This window comes from Oreochromis aureus, linkage group 9 (genome assembly GCF_013358895.1).
Source record: "Oreochromis aureus strain Israel breed Guangdong linkage group 9, ZZ_aureus, whole genome shotgun sequence".
NCBI classification, from domain to species: Eukaryota; Metazoa; Chordata; class Actinopteri; order Cichliformes; family Cichlidae; genus Oreochromis; species Oreochromis aureus.
Genome location: NC_052950.1, coordinates 20694026 through 20717586, shown reverse-complemented (window position 1 = coordinate 20717586; position 23561 = coordinate 20694026). Strand labels below are relative to the sequence as shown.

Below are 23561 nucleotides of genomic sequence, written 5' to 3'. Positions count from 1 at the left end.
CTGCACAGCTTAAGAGCTTTCAGTCTGACACGATGATTGGCTGTTTCTCACGGGAAATTTCTATCCTAGCATTCAGAAGGGAAATGTAAACGAGGAAGATCTGCTGGACTGATTTTACCGCAGGCATGAGCTGTTGGTTTACTGCGATGGAGCCTGTTTGCACTTATGAAAGTGTTTGAGTATGAACACAGTCCTGCGTTCATATTCAAACTGGCTCTGTGCTCCAGGACTTTGGATTTAAAATGAAGCAATGAAACCATGAGCCGATCCTCAGCTTCAGTATGAGGGTGTAGGAATGATTGCTGTGTTTCACTTTTTTGAGAGGAAGTAATTGGGTGAGAGGTGTTAAATTACTCATTAGACCCTAATTTAGACAGACAGAGGTTTGATGTAGATATGCAGATGATTAAATTACATCATTAAACTTTTGCTGAGTTGCATGGTTAGAGGGGGCTGCTGGTTCAAATCTCTAAATTTTCCAAGTTTTCTCTTAATAATATTCTCATAAAAAGAGAAAAAAACTAAGTGAGAAATCAAATCAAATTCAAAAGTTTGTCATTACATTTGGGATGAAAGCGGGACACCGGATTTATTGCTTTTGTGTAAAATGAACCCCGTGGCACTGTGTAATCTTAATTTTAACTCTGTGATTGCATGATTGGTGACACATGAGTCATAAAAAAACTCAGCCACATTTTTAGATTCACAAACTTCCAGTCCAAGCCAAGAAATGTTTTTTTGATTTGCACTTTTAGATCTCTTTATCAGATCATCTTACATCTTCAGCTTATGTCACATGACTGATACAGTACAGTGGTAAAGTTGGTAGTTTAGCCATAAAAATAATCTCTCCTCACTTAGTGTGAGGTGTTTGGTTGTCTGGGGTTAAACGTATGTAAAACTGAATAATCGGGCTTTTTTGAAACCTCAAGTTGTAAATCAAGTACTGTTAGGGGTTTAAAAGAAGACACAGAACTGCTGGAGTGGAGAGTAGAAGACCAAGCAGAGGATAAATGTTATATGAGACATAAGATCAGATTTGTCATTGTATTAACAACCAGCAAATGGCTACTTATCTGCCCATAAAGATCCGGTACAAGACTAAGGAGCCCCTGTGGGAAGACTGTTTTTCATTCCTGGTCCATAACCCGAGGAGGCAGGAGCTCGAGGTGGAGGTAACTCTTCAAAATGTCACTGACAACATCTGTTTTCTTTATAAGATCGTACACTGACACAGATTAAGTAACTGACATTTCTAAAAGCAGATCTTTGCTTTTTGCACAGGTAAAAGACGACAAGAGCAAATGCACTCTGGGTAACTTGACGGTGCCTTTGAGTAGCCTGCTGGTGGAGAAGGACATGACGCTGAATCAGCGTTTTCCCCTCAAGAATTCTGGGCCCAGCTCCACCGTCAAACTTAAGATGGCTCTGAGGGTAAAAACAGGCTGAATCTCTTCTCACTGCTCCTGTATGCATTAAGGATGGATGGGTTATTCATTTCAGGCTTAGGAGACCAGAACAGATGTTCACAATCTGTTAATTCAAATAGAACTGACTGATACAGTATGTCTAAATTAAAGATACAGCGCATTGAGTATGTAATAAATTGGAAAAAGCTTACAATAGTGATAGATTTACCTCTATAAAAATCTCATTTCTAGTCCACGACCAGCTGAAGTAACGGCTGGGTTCATTCCATAGGAAGTCAGTCAAATCTGAGAAAAGCTCCCAGCTGAATCCAAATTCTGGACACTTTAAAGGCCCGGCAGTTTTTATAGTGTTATGCTTTATAGTGTCAGTTGGAGCTGGTTAGTTAGCAATTAATCCAGCCATGTCATGAGGTTGGTTGAAAACGTTTTATCTGACGCATTTTAGACTAAGCAGAGAAAAGTTAGCGGCAAAGGTTTGGTTAATAATCATCATATTTTATAAATATAATAAGAGAAAAAATCCAACTGGAATTAACGACCTCTGTGGCTCCTCTGAGTATTTATATTTAATGCAGTATATTTTGACTGGTAATGCCGGGCTTTTTGGGACGTTTTTCAGCAACACTGTCTTTACTGCAGTTGCTGGAGTTTAAACTCCCAATTAAGAGCAGAATAGAGCCGCCTCACTGCCCTGAAAGCCCGACTTTCACAAAGTGTGTAAACACAAAACAGTGACTGTTCTTGCAAATTGATTTTTACTTAAGTGGCAACCTGGAAACCGACTATAGTTAGTTAATCTAGTTAACAATGTGCCCCTGGCTAGCTTCAACTGTAAATAAAACTGTTAACTGGATGTGCTGATTGCATGTCATGTTTGAGAAGATAAACTGTTTAATTTGTTTGCAGTACATCACAGTATATCTTATATAGACTGTGAATTTTGGGAATATTCTGATTATATGTTTTTTTCCTGTGATAATGATTATCATAATAATTCAGGAAAGAGAGTGGTCCTGCATACTCTGAAGCCTGTTAGGGTATTTGCTATTGATTACTGCTGTCAGTGTAGCAGTTACAGAGTAGTTTGCAACTCTCCCTACAGGGAACAAAGTGACCCGGCTCATTTACTGAGTTCAGCAGCAGACTTTGAAGTTTGAGAGTCGATACATATATGAAAATGACTCGGCTCTGGAACATGTTCCACATGTTTGCAGGTTCTAACTTGTGAATGATGCAGTAAAAGACAGTCAGGTTGGGATTGACCTTTTCACGCAGGTGTGTGTCTTTATCAGCCCATCAGTTGCAAAGCCAACAAGTCGCGTGTGTAACATTCCTTCAGAATGGGGCAGATCCAGGATGACGCAGAGACAGCCCTGGTGTTTAAGTGCAGTTCAACAAGTTTAAATAAGAAGCTGCAGGATTCACATTTAGAGGGAACTGTGATGTCAGCGTGTTTGACACTCTGGAGGAATATTTCCAGGATTCATTTGTGAGTCTTCCGGAAAATCTGAGACTCTGGAGTTGATTTATTTCTCTTTTATTTAGTCAACAGCATTTTTCACTCTGAAACTGTGGGGCTTAGTGGCTTAATGAAAATTGGAACAGGCGTAGCGTCATCTCTGCTGTCACAGCATCACCGCGCTGAAAATTGAAGTCAGATTCTGATTCGATTGCTGTTTGTGCTGTAGACGTTTTCACGATGCGCCGCTAAAATTATATCTCTTTGCCTGAGGCACTAAATCCAGTGATTTGACAGTTAGTCTTTGGTGGTTTGCCTCATTGTCATCCATAGCTTAGTTCAGCCTTAACTAAAGCCATTACATACTGCTAATGAGGATATTTTCTCCTGTTCCCATCTGGGAACACAGGAAGCTGTAGCAAGCAAACTGCATTGCCCTTCTTAAGACCAAAATGAAGTATATTATACTGAATCACTGGGATCCAATTAAAAAAAGGAATGCAGCTGCATCAAAATATTGACCTGCTCTAAAACAGTTTCTCCATATTGAAGCACAACCAACATATTGAGACATTCAGAAGAGAAATTAATTTGCAGACTCTTAAAAAAACATAATAAAATAAAAAAAAAACAGTTTAGAAAGGTCTGCTAAATTTAGAGACTTTTCACAGGAAATGACAGCACTTACATTAACTTTAACTTCTTATTTTCTATTCTCAATCGACTAAACATCTTCATGTCTTTCTCTAGATCCTGTCCTTGGAGAAGCAAGTGTCCCCAGACCAGCCTTCTTCAGTCCAGGTCAACAAGTCCGGCGTGCCACAGGCACCCCCAGCCTCGTCCCTGAGACCATCAGCCTCAGATTTGCCGCTGCCTCCGCCCACGCATTCGCATCCTATAGAAGCTTCTACTCTCAACCTCAAGGACAGGGACGGCGAGCCGTACGGAGCCAGCCATCGCTCCAGTACCACCAACCTGACCACCGCCATGTCAAGCTCCCAGAAACACCTGCCGCACAACAAGTCCACAGCCAGCCTGGCATCGGATATCTCCCTGCCTACTGCCACCGTGGAGCTTCAGCAAAGGCTTCATCAGCTGCAGAAGTAAATGGCACATATGATATATTAGTTTTATTATTGTTTATTTTCCAGCTTGGCTCATCTCAGGGTTTCTTATTGTTTTTCGATCAACTTCATTTAAATTCTGCTGTGGCCTCCATCTAAATGTCATCGTGATTTTTGAATATTCATCTTTATAAATATTTTATCAGCCTACCCGTCAAACAATTAATCAGTCCCTGTGTGCATGCACTTTGTAAACTCGGCCGCAGCGCCTGGACGTGACACTGACTGACTTTGGTGTGTTTATAGCGGCTCGGCCCCCAGCCAGTACCCCCTGGGTGAGATCCAGCTGACTGTTCGACACAGCTCCCAGAGGAATAAACTCATTGTGGTGGTGCACTCCTGCCGGTGAGCTCCAAACTGCTACAATACACTGAATTTACACAAAGTGGTTTGAAGGACTTTTTGTTTCTGGGTTCTTTGTGCCATTAACTTGAGTTTGTGCAGATTCATCCCTTGGTATTCAAATCACTTTCTTTCCTGTGGAGCTGCTAACTGTAGAGATTTAACAAGCAACACGTGCCTGGCAACATGTGAGTGAAAACACATTTGTCCTGTGTGTCCTCAGCAACTTGATAGCCTTCACCAAAGACGGCTCGGACCCCTTCATACGCCTCTATTTGCTGCCTGACAAGAGTCGGACGGGGAGGAGGAAGACGAGCACAATGAAGAGGACTCTTAATCCTGTTTACGATCAGACGTGGGTTTGCATCAGTACTTGTTGAGATGCCTTGCAGATTTGTAACGTAATGTGATTTTTGAGGATCTGCTGTTTTGCTTCACCTGTGTCCGATTGTTACAAGCTCTGAGAACATTTCTGCCTTTAGCTGCAGTTATGCCGCTGTATTAATTTGATAACTGGCTGTGTTTTGAGAGTCCTTCAAAGCTTTCCTTTTATTTCCAGTTTTATTGTTCAGTTATATTTTCAGGGTCCTTTTTGAACTCAGACACGAAGCAAGGGTGCAGTTGTGGAATATTTTATTTTTTCTAGCAATAGAGCTATTTTATTACTGAAGAAAAGAGCTTGCACAGACGATATGACCCTGCTGAGCTGAGATTCGTATCACATGTGGCCACTGTGGATCCATCACCTCAAGTTTCTGTTTGTTTTGGACACTTTTGTTTGCAGTTGAGCTTCAGTGCTCAGACTAAATCTTTTGGCCTCATGGATGAAACCCGATCGCATCATTCAGCTCCTTCGTGTAGGCTGGAGTTAGCACGTCGGTGCTTTCCTAGTCCTGCTGACTATTGATGCAGTTGTATTGATTATCAGCCATCTTGAGCCTGCAGGGGTTTTCAAAGTTTTGATGACTTAGTGCAAACTTAGAGAGCCAGTATGCCCATGTCAGAAACACTTGATGCTGGTTTGCAGTTTAACTATTAGCGGGGGAGGCTGATGAAATTGTTAACAACAGCTGTGCAGTGGCTAGAACAGAAGACTTGAGGTTAAAGAGAAAGAGATTATGGACTCACACAAACACTCAAGCACCTGCTGGCACTTACTTAAACTCCACTGGCACCATGTTGAAATCACAAATCAGAAATACCAACTTATCTGTCTCTCCACAATGTGGTTAGCAAGCCAAACAAACCATGCAAGGCCTCAAGTTTACACTAGTATATGCTGCTTTGTTGTGAATTCAGAGTCAAATAATTTAATACAGTTTGCAAAAGGTAAGTCAAATTTCTTTGACTTACCTTTTGTTTAAAGGACCAGAACAATCCCCATATTTGTCATAGTCTGGCCACGGAGCCATGACTAAGACCCAGTTTCAACCCATTCAATCGCCTGTTTATCCATCCATCCGTTTTTTGCTGCTCTGTTAGTCAAAGCAGTGATACCCAGGCCTCCCTCTCCAGGGCCACCTTCTCCAGCTCTTCCAGATCTCTCCAGCATGTCCTGGATCTGCCCCATTGCCTCCACCCAGTAGGACAGTACACCTCATCCATGATGCATCCCAGTTTGATAGTTGAACTATCTCATCTACCTTCTTTTTGTGTGGATGAGTCGCAGCTTTACTCTACCCCCCTCTCAAATGAGCCAAAGGCTGAGCCAGACACCCTTCGGAGAAAGCTTGTATCTGTGATCTCTTTCTTTCAGTCGTTACCCAAAAGCTTGTGACCATACGTGACTGATTAAGCCCTGTCCACATGTAAAACAATTCATTTGTCACACATCAGTTTGTTTGTTGACAGTTGGTCACTAGTGGACATCCCCGGCTCCAGTTTCCTTGGCATCCCTGTACTGTATTTACCACCTTGTCTTATATCAATCGACAGTATCCTCTCATTGCGGGTTACTTTCATGGCTTGCCCCAAAGTTGAGAAAAGTTTAACTTGGAGCCCGTCCACTTTGTGCCGCCAGCTACAAAGTTGCTAAGTGTCTTTGTTTCTGTTCACCACATCGCTGTTAGTCCCCACTCTCTTTAGTCAGCACTGTCTGAATCTTTAGGCAGCCGTAGAAATTGCATGGTGCTAAGTGGATGGAGAGCAAGGTAGCGCAAAGCGTGAGACAAGCAGCTCTTAAATGCAGACCGGCCGGGTGGTCCCATTTACACTGATTAACTTCACCCACCAGGACCCTGCAAGAAAATGCAGAGGGACAAAAGGGAAAACGTAGAGAAGGCCCAGACAATGACCACACACAATCTGGATTTTATGCTAAACATAAAAAGTGTATGCTTATGTTTGTGTGCGTGTGTGTGTTTGCAGGTTTGAGTTTAGTGTATCTATTGTGGAGCTCCACAGGAGAACTCTGGATGTTGCTGTGAAGAATGGAGGGAGCATCCTGTCCAAACACAAAGGGCTTCTGGGAAAGGTATCTCCTGCAGGTTTTCCCTCTAGTGTAGTTTATTACTTTTCCAGCCTTCACTCCAGGTGCTGATTCTAAACATTTCTTGTTCTTTTTCTTTGTTTTTTGCCTAAAATTGCAGGTTCTGGTGGATTTAAGTGGAGATGACATAGCAAAAGGAATCACACAGTGGTAAACTAGCATTTTATGTTTTTCCTGTGCAACATTGAGTTGATTCTTGGGGGTAAAAAAAAAATGCTAATTTCTGTCCTTAAATATCTAATTTCATCATTTTCTGTTGCAGGTATGATCTAAGTGAAGATAGTTTGTCGTCTCAAGCCACAAAAAGTATCCAAGACCCCGTCGTCACGTAGTGGCACCACCTCTCTGCTGTAACATAGTTATCTTGTTAACCTAAGGGCACATCCTTCTGTTGTATTCATATATAATTTCCATTTAGTTAACAGGAATAATTTCAGCATGTTTAGTTTTATTTTTGTCAAAATTTCCTGTTAATCTTTCATGACCCTGATTGGAAGATGTTGTAAAATATTTTAATGTGTTCAAACACACTTACTGCCTTGTCTCTGTTTTCAGTGTTTTAATGTAAATATATATAGTTATAAGAATTTGCAGGGGTTTTCATGGCATTATACTTACCTTGGAGGGGTCGTGTTGAAATCTGTCACGATTCTTATGACTTTGTATCCGGTTTGTTAAAATGTGAAGAATTTTCATTTGTTGTCTGAGAAAACTCTAACCAAAGGAATTGATGCACACAAATGTAGGCTTAAGTAGCAGTCCTGATTTGAGATTTTGATTTTCCTTTGTCACGCAGTGTTGATTGATCGCTTACCTCTCGTTATAAATGCTTGATTATGAACATGGAATGCTGATATGCAAAGAATAAAACGACTGCTGTGCTGTGTATATTTTAGGAGATTTGTGCAATAGTGGTTGATTCTGAATGAGACTTGGGGACATTTTAGGGCTATGAGCAAGCTCTGTGCATTATGCAAAGGATACTTGAATAAGGGTTTGACTGTTTTCAAACCAAATGTAAGTTGAAAAAACTGAAAAACATGAATAGTTTTCGCATTTTATGAGCAGGGCTGCCAGAGTCTGTGTGAAGATCATGCATCTGTGTCATGCTTGCGTATGTTTTTGCCATGCAGTTATGAGTTTCATGGGAGCTGTTAAATACATTTCTGGTTATCTATCCTGTGCCTTAAAAAAAACCCACACAAATATAATTTACTTGCCTTCTTATTGTTATTATTTTGGATGGCTTTTGATGAATACATGTTTTATCTTGTGAAAGTTGGTGTGCATTTTTTATTACCCCATTTTCATTTGCTTCTGTGATGTTCCCCAAATTTTGCAACTTTGTTGTGTTTAAAGTTGTGTTTAAATTTGGAATATGAAAATCAAACGGATGATGTCTTGTATTTTGGTCTCGTTTGAACAACAAGATGTATTTGCTAAGTTTCAGGTTGGCTGAAGCTCAGGAGGTGGAGCAGGTCATATGGGAAGGTTAACAAGGACCAGTGCATTTAATCTAAGCTGATATTTTTTTTAGATTAGTAGTAGCAATTTAATACCATAATACAAAGGAGCTGGTAGCAAAACGATGCCAAATGGTACATGAATTCGCAGCATTAATCTTAATTTTTACAATCAACTATATATTTACTTTTGACCTGTCGCTTTCTGCGTACCTAAAAAGCAATTAAGGGAATTTCCTAAATGTTTTTTGGGGGGGTTTCTTATCTTCAGTTGGCATTGACGTGATTTTTTTCGAGTTGTCCTTTTTCCGATTATTCTGAAATCACTTGAATGCATAGTAAATCTAGCAAAGACTGAATAATAAACACTTTGAATTACGATATATTATGTGAGGTTTGGTGTGCGCCTTGCAAAGAAATTTCTCTTGACTGGGGTCTAATCCATAATATGAATCATCCACAGAAAAAGAAATACGAAAATGTCACTCGTTTACGCTTGTTGAGACACAGAACATCTGTAGTAGTTTGCCGCCATCCAGTGGCAAAAGCAGAGAATTGCAACTGTACGTCAGCGTCGAAACAAACGTGATGACGTGTGGAACCGACTTTATCCAAATTTGCGCGGGTTTACTGTTGTTATGGCTTGCTGTCATTTCACTGTTTCCTTTTCACAAAAGCCTTACTAAAAAGGTAACGGACGAAGGAAATGCTGCTTAATTCAAATGCGCATCATTGTGAGCCTTAATACCACCCAACCCGGCGTCTGCAATTAGCACTTTTGACGGTAACGACAAACGGACTGCCATATTTGTTGTTGTGGAGTTCTTACAGCGAGGCGAGCTAACGCTATAGCGGCTTCATAGCAGCATTACAGGAAAACTTACGGTTACCTCGGATCGCTTTGGAAGCAGGAATCATGTCCAAGCGAGAGGCATTTTTAGAAGCAACCTGTAAAGAAAATGTGGAGGACTTTCTTCGCTTTATTCAGCTTCACGTAAGTAGCTAACTCAATGCGAGTTAATCCTAAAACACCCAGAAGCGTCTCCTGTTTAGCCTCTTTAACACAGCTGTGAGCTGTAAGTAGTACAGGAAAGTGTTCAAGTCAGGTCCTAAACATGAGATGCAAATAATATGGTTGCTGTGTTCACTATTAAATGCTATTTAAAGTTTAAGATGCGGAGTGTACTCATGGGGGGTTATAAAAAAAGGAGTCCAGTTATTTGAAAATGCTTGTTTCGATCCCAATTTTGATAAACTTACTGTCTGTTGTAAAGTAAGCATTTTTCCCTCCTACATGTTTTTTTTAATACCCACCAAAGAGGTTTTGGCTTTACACCAAAGGAAAAATCACCAGGACGACGATAAAAATCTTTCTGACTATTTTTTAATAGGCTTTGATTTACTCAAGCATAAAATATATCAGAAATATCAAGAAAATTCACGCACTCCTGTTCAATAAGCTAAGACAGACTCATCGTGTTAAGTCCTGTTATTATTAGGTACACCTTGCTTTTGCCTTCAGAAATGCTTTAATTATTTGTGGCAGAGATTTAAGAAGATGATGGAAATATTCCTCAGAGATTTTGCTCCATGTTGACATGACAGCGATGCACAGTTGCTTTAGATCTGTCAGCAGCACATCCATGATAAGAATCTCTTGTTCTACAACATCTCAGAGTTGTTCTATTGGACTGAGATCTGGTGACTGTTTGGGACATTTGAGTGCAGTGAACTCACTGCCATGTTCAAGAAAGTAGTGGGAGGTGATTTGAGCTTTGTGGCATGGCAAGCAGCCATCAGAAGATGGGGACACTGTTTTCATAATTGGATGGAGATGGTCATCAACACGACTCCAGTAGCTGTGGCATTTAAACCATACTCAACTGAAGCTGATGGGTCCAAAGTGTGCCAAGAATATATCCCCCAGGCCATTACATCACCAGCAGCCTGAACCATCGATGCAAGGCAGGATGGATCCATGCTTTCATGTTGTTTATGCTAAATTCTGACCCTACCATCTGAATGTCACAGCAGAAATCGGGACTCATCAGACCAGGCAACGTTTTTCTGATCTTTTACTGTCCAATTTTGGTGAGCTTGTGCAGATTGTACCCTCAGTTTCTTGTTTTCGGCTGAAAGGACTGGCAGCTGGTGTGGTCTTCTCCTGCTGTAGCCCATCTGCTTATGGTATGACGTGTGGTGCATTCAGAGATGCTCTTCTGCATACATTGGTTGTAATGAGTGGCTATTTTACTTACCGTTGCCTTCCTATCACCTTAAAGCAGTCTGGCCATTCTCCTGTGACCTCTGACGTCACGAAGGCATTTTCACCCAGAGAAATGCAGCTCACTGTAAAGCCTAGAGATGGCTGTGTGGTAAAATCTCAGCAGATCAGCAGTTTCTGAAATACTCAGACCAGCCCGTCTGGCACAGACAACCACGCCAGATTCAAAGTATTTTAAATCACCTTTCTTCCACATGCTCCGTTTGAACTTCAGTGGTTCATGTTGTGTGTCTACATGTCTAAATGCACTGAGTTGCTGTCATGTAATTGGTTGCTTCACGAGCAGCCTGGAAAAAGGTACAGGGAGGAAAACCCCCAAACTGCAGGATACAAAGTTGATGTCATGCAACGTTAGTATATAACTATAATTTAAGCCCAACTTTAAAGCAGAGATGCTTCCTGAATCCAGCTGAATGCTCTGCAAATGTACTCTTTTATAGCTGTAGGAGGCCTGTACTCTGAAATAAAAGTGCTCAGTTTTACACCGTGAGGTCTTTAAAATGTGATGGAGCCCAGTGATTAAAGAGTTTTGAATGTGAGGAGGACAATTTTAAATTCTACCTTTGGTTTAACAGGGAGTCAATGGAGAGAAGCCAAAATGAGAGGAACATGACCTTTCTTTCTACTTCCTGTCAGTACTCACACTGCAGCCCGAGCCGAGTTATGTCACAGATGGATAGTAAGCAATCACACCACGCAAGTCCACAAGTGTTACAGAGAGGCAAGGCAAAACCACCCAGCATAATTTATTGATAATAAGCCTGTTTAACACTCATTTATAGTTCATATTTGATGGCTTCGCAGTATAATTTGGGTCAATTTTGACAGGGGCCAGGGATTACCTCTTAATAATTGTCTACAGATTGAACTACAGATACAGTTTGAGTGTATAAATAACCAGTCTGTGATTAATAACTGGATGGTCGTCACTTTTCCAGTTTTGCAGCACACAATATCAAACACAATATGAAAACATAACAGCAATGATGATTTATTTCAGCTTTTATTAAAAGTGAAAATAAAAGGAACATTCTGGAAGTGCCGGGAATTATTATATAACTATCTATCCATCTGTTACAACCATTAAACAGTGTCTTCACTGTATCATCAAAATATCCTTATCCTTAACTACCATCTCTCATTATATCTGTATTAAATCAATATTGCTTAATCCATACTAGTCTGTGCATTCTCAAGAACAGAGATCAAACACTATGATCGCTGATGTCTCCTCCGCTGTTTTAGAATTACTGTAGAGATTCCCCCCATGACCGTTCATAGACCAGCAGGTGTCTCTGCAGGAACCCGAGCATGGTGGGAACATAGACAGGTCCCCCTACAACTCTGTCACCACTGCCCCATTAAAAAAAATAATAATACAGAGAGATGCTTCAAGATTCCCTAAAACCTCAGTGGATCTAAAATCCGTCTCAGTACATGTGGGTCAAATTTGTCCCAGAGCAGCAGCCGTGCAACATTTTAAAACATTATATTTTTGTGTATTTTGGGTCACTTTAAAAAAAAAAGTCAACAAATTTAGGTCTAAAAGAAATGCCAAATGTTAAATTTGTCAAAACCTTTGACCTGAACAGTATGTAAGAGTTAGCTATGGTGAATTCAGAATATTAAAAACAGGCTAGTTTTAGCATCCGGTGGAGTAAAAAAGGAAGAAATTTGTCCTAAACTAACTCTGACTCAGCCTGGTGAGAAGTAAATTGTGGATTTTTATTTAGAGATAAAGGATGTGCTGAAAGGTATAAATAAAATGTGCATAATAGCATCCTGATCATCCTGTTCTCTCAAATATCTTGTTTTAATAAACATGGAGGTCACAATTGACATTGGAATTATAGTTTGATTAAACAGACAAAAATCATTTCTTCAGGTATTATATTTTTATTAAATGTACAAATCATGTGGCTGTCCAGTCAAAGCTGTGCCTGTCTGTCTATAAATCTGAGCAGAAGGACAAAGCTGAGCCCTTCGATGTGGAGGAGGTGTTGCAGGAGATGCCCAGAGAGCAGAGAGAGGCCCTGTGGAGGAGACTGGCATCTCTGCTTCAGGACATCCTGCTGGAGTTTCCACCAGAGCGCTGGGAGGGCAGGGGGGAGGAGGAGGGCATGCAGGAGGAGCCCACTGCAGACTCTGTGAGTAAAAGGATCAGCTCACTGACCCCATGCTTAGTCTTTGTCAGTGATATTATTCTAATATTAAGGACTAGATGTATGCAAAGCACTCCTATGTTGATGTTTGTAATATCACATTGCTTTTAAGCTTTTTGACGTTTTGCTTAATTGTATTTTTTTTAACATCTGGTGCATTAACTTTTTTCCTAGAAACACACTGTGGCTGTTGTGGACGGCGTGACGCTCGTCTCTACAGTGTCTCTGCAGGTTTTACAAGACGATGACCCCTATAGCCCCCTTCTGGAAATTACCCGACGTCTTCACGGTGAGTGTTTGTGTTTTTTGCACATTTTTATGGCAAATGAGTTGCATATGATGCTCTTCCCATTCAGATAGATAGATATTTATACCTAACTTATAAATATGTACATTATAGAGCTTTGATTATCCTGTAAGAGTAGAAAACAGCTATTATAAGTACCAATCCATTTACCAGTTATGAAAAAACAACCTGAGAAACCATCATAATTGCTTAGTTTATGAGATGAATTGTGGACGTTTCAGTGAAAATGCTTTTATTCTGCAATGAGGCCAGAAAGTCACATGTTTTATCCTTGCAGTCTAATTGCCATGTGAGGATCCTTGCCTTTTCAGAAAAGCTTAAATAATAATAAGCGTGTGTGTGTGTGTGTGTGTGTGTGTGTGTGTGTCCTTCAGATGTACTGGTGTCGCTTCCTGTCTCAGAGGCACCTCTGCAGAACCACATCCACGCACTGTGTGAGGCCTGGTGGAAGAAAGGGCTGCAGGAGAAAGAACGGTTTGGGCGCACGGCTTTCTTTGTGTCTCTGCAGAAGAGCTTCATTCTCAAGAAACCAGTGAGTGTAACCCCTCAGTCACATGTCAGCTCCTCAGCTCTTTCAGCATGTTTTCACTCTGAAAGAAATGTTTTCCATCAGTAGCCAGTGCGTCTCACAGCAGTCTGCTGATAACTGGTAACCTTTGTGATCTTTTGTCTCTTGTCAGGGAGCTGAGATCCAGAGAGTGTGGAGGCTCCATGACGTGCTTTTGAGTCTTGACTACACATCAGAAGAAAACAAGCAGATAATCGACTTGTTGCTTCAGTGCTTTCACCGCCCTGCTCACATTAGAAACGATGATGTGAGTTATGCTCAGCCGCTGTGTGCTTGTTTTCACGATTCACTCCCTGCTTTATTTATTTATTTTTATCATCGTGGCTTCCCTCTCGAGCTGTCTGTCTGATGATGTGTATATTGTCACAGGGAAAGCGATTCCTGGTGTTTCTTTTCAGCTGGAACGTCAACTTCATCTGGGTTATTCACGGCACAATCAAAAACCAGCTGGAGTTTTACAGCAAGTAAGAACCCCACTCTTTTCTCGCCGACACGCTCACTTTTCTTTTCATGTTAATAACAACTAAACTCTTCCATTCAGGCCCATGACTACTCATATTGCAGAGATCTACTTCAGAGCATGGAAGAAGGCTAGTGGGGAGTTCTTGGAGAAGATCGAGAGCTTATGCATTCAGGATTTTATGCAGAACGCGATCTTCCTTCATAGATCTTCTCCTGTGCATTCCAAAGTCCGACAGGTAGACTGTAAAATAAAAAAATTGCCTGTTTTAAAGATGTTTTTTAGTCCTCATATTCATCGTATGCAATGTCTTTCTCTGCTCTCTTTGTCTCATATGCAGATTGTGAGCTATTTCCACATGAGGAAGGACTGCCGCAACGTGGACAAGATGCTCTATAATCTCTACAGGCCCATACTTTGGAAAGCTCTCAGTGTATGCGTCCTTCATACAGGTTTTATCCTCACTTTCAAGCAAAAAAAAAAGTAGAATATTATTCATTAATAAGGAAGATCCACACATTTAAGTAAATACAGACCAGTTAAGATTATGTGCACAGTCACTCCCAAAAGGCCCATCGTGAGCCAGCTGAACCCTGAATTTGGGGCATTTAATTCTAATCTAATATGTTTCTGTTTGATTTATTCAGGCTCCTAACTTTGAGGTGCGTGCAAATTCCACTTTGCTTTTCACTGAGGCCTTCCCATTTTACGACCCGAGTGAAAGCAACGAGAAGATAGACGAGAACATTCAAAAGCAACTGGACACAGCAATGGTGAGAATCTCTCAAACCCCCGCCAGGCCTTAAGGGAATATTCGGTGTATCTCAGTAGCACAAAGCATTTCTAAGGTAGCGCTGCCTGAGCACAGACAGAATACAGGCACACCTTCATTTTAGCACGTGCACTTCAAACTACGACAGAAATTTCAAATGGTTCCTAAAAGATGAGAAGATGAAAATGAATTTGTAATTTTACAGCCAAATTACAAAATAAGTCGAGGCGGACTGTATGGTCTTTATGTGGCTTTAAAGTCAGCTTAAAATGGCAACAACAATCGTAACTGTCACTTGTTGCCATCCCCAGAACCTCCTTGATGATCCTCACCCGACAGTGCGCTCCAACGCCACCCTGGGTGTCTGCAAGATCCTGGCTAAATGCTGGGAGCTCCTCCCACCTACAATCATCACAGACTTCGCAAAGAAGCTGGTGGCGGAGCTGGCGGCTGACAGTAGCTCCCCTGATGTCCGCTGCTCAGTGTTCAAGGTGGAAAATGTGGCTTCTTTCCCTTCCTGAAAGAAGAGAAAGAAATCGCTGTCGTGACATTTTGCCAGTATTGAGTTAATTATGCAGAATAACTGTCGTTGGATTTGCACGAGTCATGGATAATTTACTTAATGACTTGTGGTTTGTGTTATTACCCTCCTTCTCCAGTGTCTGACTATTGTCCTGGACAACGCTCTCAGCCATCCACTTCTGGAGAAACTCTTACCTACTCTCAAATACAGCCTTCATGATAACTCAGAGAAAGTCCGGATAGCTTTCCTCGACATGCTTATGAAGGTCAAGGCAGTGCGTGCTGCTAAGGTAATGTATGTGTAGGTTTTTTTTAAAAGCTTAAACAGGCTGTCGCTGTGTGACGTTGCTATGGAAGCTTTTTTTTTTAAATATTTTTGGATACAAGGGAAAGTTTTGAAGACATTTACTGTCCTTCATTGAAAGAGAGGAATCCAAAGATGCCTGTTAACACAAATTTTACTTCTCATTTATCTCCTGTTCTCCAGTTCTGGGACGTGTGCAACATGGACCACCTGCTGGCCCGCCTTGCTATTGACTCACACTCGGTTTCCAAGCGTATCGTCGACTTGCTGTTCAAGTCGTTCTTCCCGGTCAACGAGTCGGAGAAGGAGTGGTGTAACCGCTGCATCACCCTCATCCAGATGAACCCCATGGCTGCCAGGAAATTCTACCAGTTTGCTTACAGACACACAGCACCCACTAACATAAGTAAATGCACAGCAACGCAACAAAACCTGATTTATTTTTGCATGCTGTGATTTTAGTATTTAAAATTTGCTTGTACCATTTTATCTTCTCCTCCAGTAAAGCTGATGTTGGCCATTCGTCGCGTCCTGAACAGCTGCATCCAGGTTGACTGTGACATGACTGACATCAATGACAGCAACAAAGAGAACAGCGCAGTAAGACGGAAACACACAGATTGACTTTAGGACAGGGGAAGCATCTCCCAAAATTTAGCTTTTGATTTTTATAATTTAAACCATTTTATGTGCACGCATTAAGTCAAATCTGAATTTATTTAGATGGTATTTTGATTGATTGAAACAATAGACCAGGGAAGTATGTATATAAAAGACTAATATCCCCACCTCGTTGCCACCTACTGTTTGTTTCCTGTTTTAGCAAATTGGCTCTTGCTGTTTTTGTTTTTCACAGTGAAAAGTGTCCATAATTAGAATAGAAAGTGTAGTGCTTAAAAAAAAGCTGCATCCACAAACTGAATGAGTGCCTCACACAGACACCTGCACATGAGTATTAACATATTTAAAAAAAAAAATAGTAAAGATTTACTCAAAAACAAAAAAAAAACTGAGCAGAAACTTCTTGGACCAGCTGTGCCATTAACTCCATAGGAAGCATTATTATTAGTCACATAATTACATTAAAACACTTCAAAAGCCACAAATGGCACAAACATGTCTCTAAGTCCACATCATTGACTTTAATTAGTGGAGGGGAGGCCTAGCAGACAGGTAGTGGCTACAGCCGCCTGTGTTGGCATCCACCTGTCAGTCAGAGGAGCCCTGCACTTAATAATTCATTATTTTAAGCCTTGGCATAATATAATTGAAGGAGATGTGTAAAAATAACCACCCATGCAGTTATCAGGACTTCACAGAGGTGAAATTCTTTTGGTTCCAGGGTGTAAACATGTTTATTTCTACTGTAAAGGGTTAAATCCAGCCTCGTGTGGCCACTAGTGGAACTGCAGAGATAAGAAGAAAATGTGCTGAAACACGGGCTCAGGCTGTGTCCTCTGTGTGTGTTTGTTCATCTCAGCAGGCGTCACCTGCCTTGTTGGGGAAAGACATGGCCATCGTGTCCAGTTTGCTGGAGGTCGTGGTCATCCTGTGGAGAAGTGTCTCGAAAGCCCTGAAACAAAATGAAGAGGCCCAGAAGTATACTTGTGCCAAGTTTGGGTCTGTCATGTCCAAGTATTTCCAGGCCTTTGAGGTACATCCACTGCAGTGTGGTGCTGTTGTTTTTTTTTTTTTTTTTTGTCCCCTGAATAAATCTAAGCAGTCATGATTTGTTTTCCAGGATGAGCGAGCTACTGTTCCTCTCATACAGCTGGCCTCGTTTATGCCCCCGACCGCAGTGCCAATGTTCAGGTGAACAGCTTTTTTTTTTTTTTTCCTGACTCAGATTTTTATGTTTTTCTTGCTTTGTCTTTTACCAAAAAGATCCTGGATAATCCTCTCCTTCATCCTGCTTTCTTACTCCTAGCTGTGGAGTCATGTCCAGACTAAGGAGGATGGACTCGGGAGCTGCTCCAACACAGTACAGCCAGCTGCTCGACTGCATCTGTAGCTGGGGCCAGGCTGCTAACATCCTCGAGCTCATCACTGACTGGCTCACAGACTCCCTGCCCAAGAAGGTAGTCACTTTATGCCATGCCTGACATCTTTGCAGTCTTCTTTGTCTGTCTCCAGAACACACAAGTTTAAGATTAGACTTTTTAATAAAGCTTATGATTACTGCTGGATCAGGTGACCCTGAACCTCCCCTTAGATATACTGCTCTTTCACTCCTCTTGCATTCATCTACAGTGACTGCCTCTAACTTTTGACCACTCTCTCACAAAGTTTGTGTTATATCTTGTTTGTTTGTGGTCTCTCTGTGCTCCTCTTCTTTCATCTTTTATTTCCTTTCGTGACAGATTGCTGTTCTTCCACGATTTAACTTTCTGTCAAGAGTGTTCTTCCTCCCCACTGTCACCAAATGTTTGCTCACAGCATTGTTGGGTTCTCTCTGTACTATTGTAGAAATTGGCACTCAAAAGTAAAATGAAATTAGTTCTGAATATAATTTTTTTTTTCTTTTTTCATGAAAGAAAAGTTAGATTTTCTATTAGTTTTAAATTTTTTTCTCTTTTTTTGTGGTCATCTTAAGGACAAGGCGACCAGTGGTCGAAAGGTGTGCATCATGGAGACGGTGGAGGCCAAACCCGACCTGGCGCTGGCTTACCTGGAGCACCTTTTCAGCCACACTTCAACACGTGAGAAGGTCCTGGCTCTCGGTCCGAAACCACTGAAGCAGCTGCATACAGTTCTGGGGAACTGGAAGGTATTATGGATGTCATTCAGTACAGTATTTGAACTGAATGACAGAAAAATGTGAACGGTTCCTCCATAAGAAGTGTGTTTTCTGTCATTTTTGTCTCCATAGTTGGTGCTCTACAGTCACCTCAGCTCCACCACAGAACACCCCAAACATGCCAGCGTGGAGACGGCACTGAACGCCTTCAAGCACCACGGCCGCCTCGGCGCACATCTGCAACATAACGTGAGGCTTATAGCACTTTCTGTCATTATACTCTCCACCTTAATAGTTAATATTTCAGGCAACACTGGACTGTAGTAACACATCTGTAGTAAGCCGTCGCATCCCAGAATGCAAAGCTTACCTCATGGGAAGGCTTTTAGCTCAGATTTGCAGCAGATATTTTGTTGTTATGTTGGATCAAGTTCTCACAAACTGCTCTGGAGTTTGTTAGGAGCTGGACTGAGACTAACTCCGTCAAACAGTCTCAGCTCAGGTGTTTTGGTCTACACCTGAGTGTAATTACCGTGCTCGCATCCGCAGGAATGACCTGCGCCAAAGGGGAAAACGAGCCAGAGTTTGATTTAAAAGGCGCAGGTGTGAAAACACCATTAGATTTGTGAGCTAAATGTGGCCATGGGTTGATTTTTTTTTTTATTCCCCTGCCCCCCCTCTCGTTAATTGTGAAAAAAGAATAAAAAAAAAAGAAAATGAAACCTTTTCTCTCTCTTTCAGCTGTCAGATGGCCGTGACTACCTGCTCTCTCTGGAGCATGTGGCTGCATGGGTAGCCGACAGGGTGCTGCCCTTTCTAGCGAAACGTAGCGATGATGACAGCGAGGACTCTGAGAAATCTCAGCCACAGCCGCTGGCTGCAGAGATAACCGAGGTGAGCTCCACAGTTCATTTTGTGAACATATGTTTATATCAAGAGCTATTTTTTTCTTTTTTAGCAGAGGTTTGAAAATATTGAGGCATTTAATTTAGTCAAATAAGGAAAATGTGTGTGGTTTCCATTAAAAGGAGACGAGACTCTCGTTTCCATTCTGCACAAATGTGTGATTTAGGCTCACATGATGGGTCATCAGCCTGTCTGTTTAAAGAAATACCTATTAGCTATTTCAAAGGATAGCAGACATAAATTGAGATGCGAGGTCTGTTTGTGGTTTACGTGACGAGTAAAGTCAATCCAAGCAAAAGATTTCTGTTACAGGCGAATTAAATCACATCTCCTCGTGCATAAATTGCCACTTTCGATTGTTAACTCACTCATTTTCACCCGGGCACACAGAGCCGAGGCTGAGTTATGTTGTTATCCAGAACATTAGGTTTTTGTGGAGTCTTTTTTCCTCCTGCTCCCAGGACTTTCTGTTCTGCTTGGTAAATTTAGACTCTTCATTGATTGTTCTGCCTCAGTCCACACACACTCTGTACATGCCTCCTCCGGTTAATACTGCCGTGGTGAAATAGCTTTATTATCTCATTTTAGCATTATCTGTTTGTTTCCATTTTTTTATTAGCCTGTCACTGTGAGTGTTGAAAATAAACCTGCTTGTGTTGGACATAAAAATTAGCATTACGCTAACATGTAGAGTGGGTGTAATCTCTATGTGTTGTTTTTGTTTTGTTTTCTTCACAGAGCTTCCTGACAGTATGCCGTGACGTTTTGCTCGTGGGTTTGGGTGATGAGACATTCAGGGGTCAAATCCTACACCTGTGCTCGCTCATCCTCCTCTCAGGTGAGCGTTTCAGATGGTCTGCATGTCTGTAGGTACACTGAGAAATGCCAGGACTTTTGTTTCTCTGAAAATAGCCTACATCACCCAAAGTAGAGAGTTGCTCCACATGGTTTACAAAGCATCTTATTTTTAATGACATCAAATGCAAAATGTATCCACATGTCTACTCTTCTCTTCCTCCCATCGCATTTTCATGGAAAACGGGGAGAGTGGGAGGTAAAACGTTGCACTGGTTTCCCCGGAGCAGTTCTACACAACTTAATAGTGCAAAAAAAAAGGTTGTTGAGAAAAACTGACGAAAATTGAAGATTTAGTAATGAAATTAACGCTGCTTTGTGTTTTCAGAGGCAGGCTACCTGTGCATCCCTGCAGTGTTGCCAATTTTGAAGGAGGTGGCAAACAGCTATGCACCTGAGGACAGCAAGGAGCCTGAGAATCAGGAGGATCCAACCACTGTTATTTTAGGTGTGGTGTCTAACATTTTCCAGAAGATTATAGAGCTCTTGGCCCGTCGCCTTAGGAAGGATCCAGAGGAAGGAAAACAGGTTTTTCAAAATTGTTATTTATTAAAGTCTCTGATGGACCTGGCTGTTCCGGTAACTGAGCTTTAACCTCTCTCTTCCTGCTCTGATGCAGCTCTGTCACTCAGCTGTTCCCGGTCTGACGGACTTCCTCCAGGTGGCCCAACTCTGGGATCGAGCACCTCTCAGCGGGGTCTTCTCTACTTTATTTGCTGTCATCGTCGTGGAGAAGAGACATTTGCTTCAGAAGGTGCGAGCTGACAGAGGAGGGTAGCAGCATAATGGAAGCACTCAGATTATAAACAGTTATCCTGCATTTTCCGAGACTGATGTGGGACTTATTGGAAATATTAATGAGCAGCTGTGTTCATGTTTTTTAAAGATTGAGCATCCTGAGGCGGTGATCATCCCAGAGTCAGTGGACGACATGCCTCCTTTGTCCAGGATCTTGCTGTCTGTCATCCTCAAGTCACAACCTGTTACCAGGTCAGTATTGAAAGTTTCTTTTCATTAACTTCCATGAATGAGTATTCCAGAGTGTAATGGTTTGCTGTTGCTTCTTTTAGTGCATTTCTGGCAGAGGTCTGCACATCTGTGGATTCTGAGGCCATCGGCAATCTCGTTGAACTCGCAGCCATCCTGCACGTCTTGGCGGTCATCAAACACGGTGAGCTTCCACAACCAAAAAACGTCAAACTTCAAAACTGAATATTTTTCCCTCTGTTCCTAACGACACATCGTACTTGCTGCCTGTTAGCCGGACAGTCTAAAGCGGGCTTGAAGAGCGCAGCTGTGTCCGTCCAGCAGCAGCTTTACAAACATGCAGTCACCTTTGCAGACAGTACAGACGTCCAGAGGTAAGCGAGGAGGAAATCCGATGTTTTTGTTTTAATAACTTGTGAAGAATAATAATTAAATTTGGCTAATCGTCTTTTTTTTTCCCCCAACAGGGTTATTTATGAATCTTCTGTGAAGACTTTGAATGAGATTCTGCATTTATGAGTTCCAACTTTAAAAGAAAAAAGGTTTCTATGTGATGTATTTTCTGCTTTATTTTGTTTTGTTTGGTCTGCTTTCCTGAAGGTCGATCTTCCCCAGCCACCTTTGTTTGAAGGGTTTGGATTAATACCAGGAATACAAAGTTTCCAAGGCTCACTAAACTCCTGCATTGTATTTATTTCTTAATGGCATACATTACTCAGTTCGTGTCTCAACCTTTCTATATTTATGTTAACAAATACAAATTGAGTACTTGACTTAAGAAATATGGTGGGACTTTTCTTTTAAGCTTTCACTCGCTATATTTTTTTGAAAACAATTTGAAATCCATATTTTCATCGTATGTCTGTTTATGTGTCTGCTGTTCTGTCAGCTTGCAGTTTGCTGCTAATCAGAATAAAACAGACTGTATCAATCAGCCTAAATTTGATGTTTATTTCCTCCTCAGATGTTTTCTTGCCCGCGCAGCACTTTGCAGAGTAATAACAGAGAAAACAAGCCGTAAATCATCCGCTCACTTCCTTTCATTCTCAGAGAGAGAACCGCTTCCATTTTCAGACTTTACATACAGTTCTTAAATATTTGTTCACACTGGGGACAGCAAAGCTTCTAGTTTCAAAAAGTGGCACGAGGTAACAATTTAGGAATTTTGATGCAAATGATGCATTTTTTTTTTTATTTGCTTTTATTTTCTCTCTACTACAGTTTTTTTTTTTTTTTTATCTTGTTTGTCTCCAGTAACCCCCCTTTCCTCTTCATCCTAAACCTGGATGCCTTCCTCTCACTGATTTTGGGTCTACTGGTGTCACTTCCTGTTAAAAAGGGTTTTTTTTTTTCTCCTCGCCACTGTCAAGTGCTTGTTCACAAGGGATCATATTATCATTGGGGTTTTCTCTTTAGTATAGCAGAGTGTTTGCGTTACAATAGGAAACAATATTCTTCTTTCTTGTGCACTCATTTATGATCCTGGGTGTATATTTGTTTTGGGATCTGTTAAAATGTTTCCTCATAACTTTTTTTAATTCTCTTTAAAATTTGGATCTCCATCAGACCTGTTACCACAGATTTTCAGTCCAGTTCTTGTGTAGTTTGGCATGCCTCAGCCTTTTCCCTGTTTTCCTTCCAGAAGAACAGCTTCTTTAGAGCCTCCCGTCCACTTAGATCTTTTCTGATGAGGCTTCACTGAACAGTAGATGGATGGGTCAGCTGAAGGGCCAGATGCATCTCTCAGGCCCTGTGTCAGGTCTTTGATATTTTGGGGTTTTTCCCCCCCCAGTTTTTTAAGGACATGTATTTCAGATCCGTTTCATCTGCTATAGATAGTTTTTAGATTCACTGCTTCATCTTTTGTCCTCCACGTGGGAACAAACTATGTGCTTTGGCCGTATTTTGTTGATGTCACCAGTTCATCTAAATTTCAGGGTTAAAATGAACCTAGCAGATTGTAATACATAATCACTTTAAGTTTTATTGAATTTTTTTCCACTGGGATGTTTTAGAAAATCTGATGTAGATAAAGAAAAGGAATACAGCTATGATGAACACAAAAGGATACATAAAAAAGTACTGTATAAAAATGTAAAGGTAAGGCGATTTTATTCCTTGAAAAAAAAACTTGATAAAATATGTTTTTTTTAATGTATATATATGATATATTATGTTAAAATTAGCCCTTTATTTATTTTAAATATGATATAAATTTATATTGTATTTATGTTAATATAAATACAGGGCTTTGTGTCTTTTGGTATCTCGGGGAAGTGGCTTTTCCGCACCTGTACTCTAGAAATGTAGTAGCAGCTCATTCATTGATATTCATGTGCAGTATTTCTGTAACTCCCCTGCAGTGCACGTCATTTGTTTCCCCCAGTCATC

The 23561-nt window shown here is 41.1% G+C and overlaps 2 protein-coding genes across 3 annotated transcripts in view; both read left to right on the top strand.

The window, feature by feature from the left end:
- The window catches only part of esyt2b (extended synaptotagmin-like protein 2b), a 39173-nt gene extending 30505 nt beyond the window's left edge, over positions 1-8668 (top strand). Inside the window, exons 15-22 of the mRNA XM_039617549.1 lie at positions 1089-1175; positions 1285-1434; positions 3640-3992; positions 4260-4358; positions 4579-4710; positions 6723-6828; positions 6944-6993; positions 7106-8668. Coding sequence (XP_039473483.1) covers positions 1089-1175; positions 1285-1434; positions 3640-3992; positions 4260-4358; positions 4579-4710; positions 6723-6828; positions 6944-6993; positions 7106-7175 — 1047 coding nt within the window. The 3' untranslated portion in view covers positions 7176-8668. The remainder of the gene's footprint in view (positions 1-1088; positions 1176-1284; positions 1435-3639; positions 3993-4259; positions 4359-4578; positions 4711-6722; positions 6829-6943; positions 6994-7105) is intronic.
- A 228-nt stretch (positions 8669-8896) lies between these two features.
- ncapg2 (non-SMC condensin II complex, subunit G2) lies at positions 8897-22101 on the top strand. 2 transcript variants are annotated; one of them, XM_039617622.1, is made up of 27 exons: positions 8897-9300; positions 11166-11269; positions 12555-12737; positions 12927-13041; positions 13434-13591; positions 13740-13874; positions 13997-14091; positions 14169-14325; positions 14428-14520; positions 14735-14860; positions 15171-15350; positions 15519-15671; positions 15869-16091; positions 16188-16285; positions 17166-17339; positions 17427-17497; positions 17613-17763; positions 18279-18452; positions 18555-18671; positions 19164-19316; positions 20067-20166; positions 20512-20711; positions 20803-20937; positions 21070-21173; positions 21254-21354; positions 21445-21544; positions 21638-22101. In XM_039617622.1, the coding sequence occupies exons 3-27, from the start codon at positions 12600-12602 to the stop codon at positions 21687-21689; spliced, it is 3303 nt and encodes a 1100-aa protein (XP_039473556.1). In that variant the 5' UTR covers positions 8897-9300; positions 11166-11269; positions 12555-12599; the 3' UTR covers positions 21690-22101. The 2 variants fall into 2 exon arrangements, with proteins under 2 accessions (XP_039473556.1, XP_039473555.1); XM_039617621.1 differs by lacking the exon at positions 11166-11269.
- The last annotated feature ends 1460 nt before the right edge of the window (positions 22102-23561 follow it).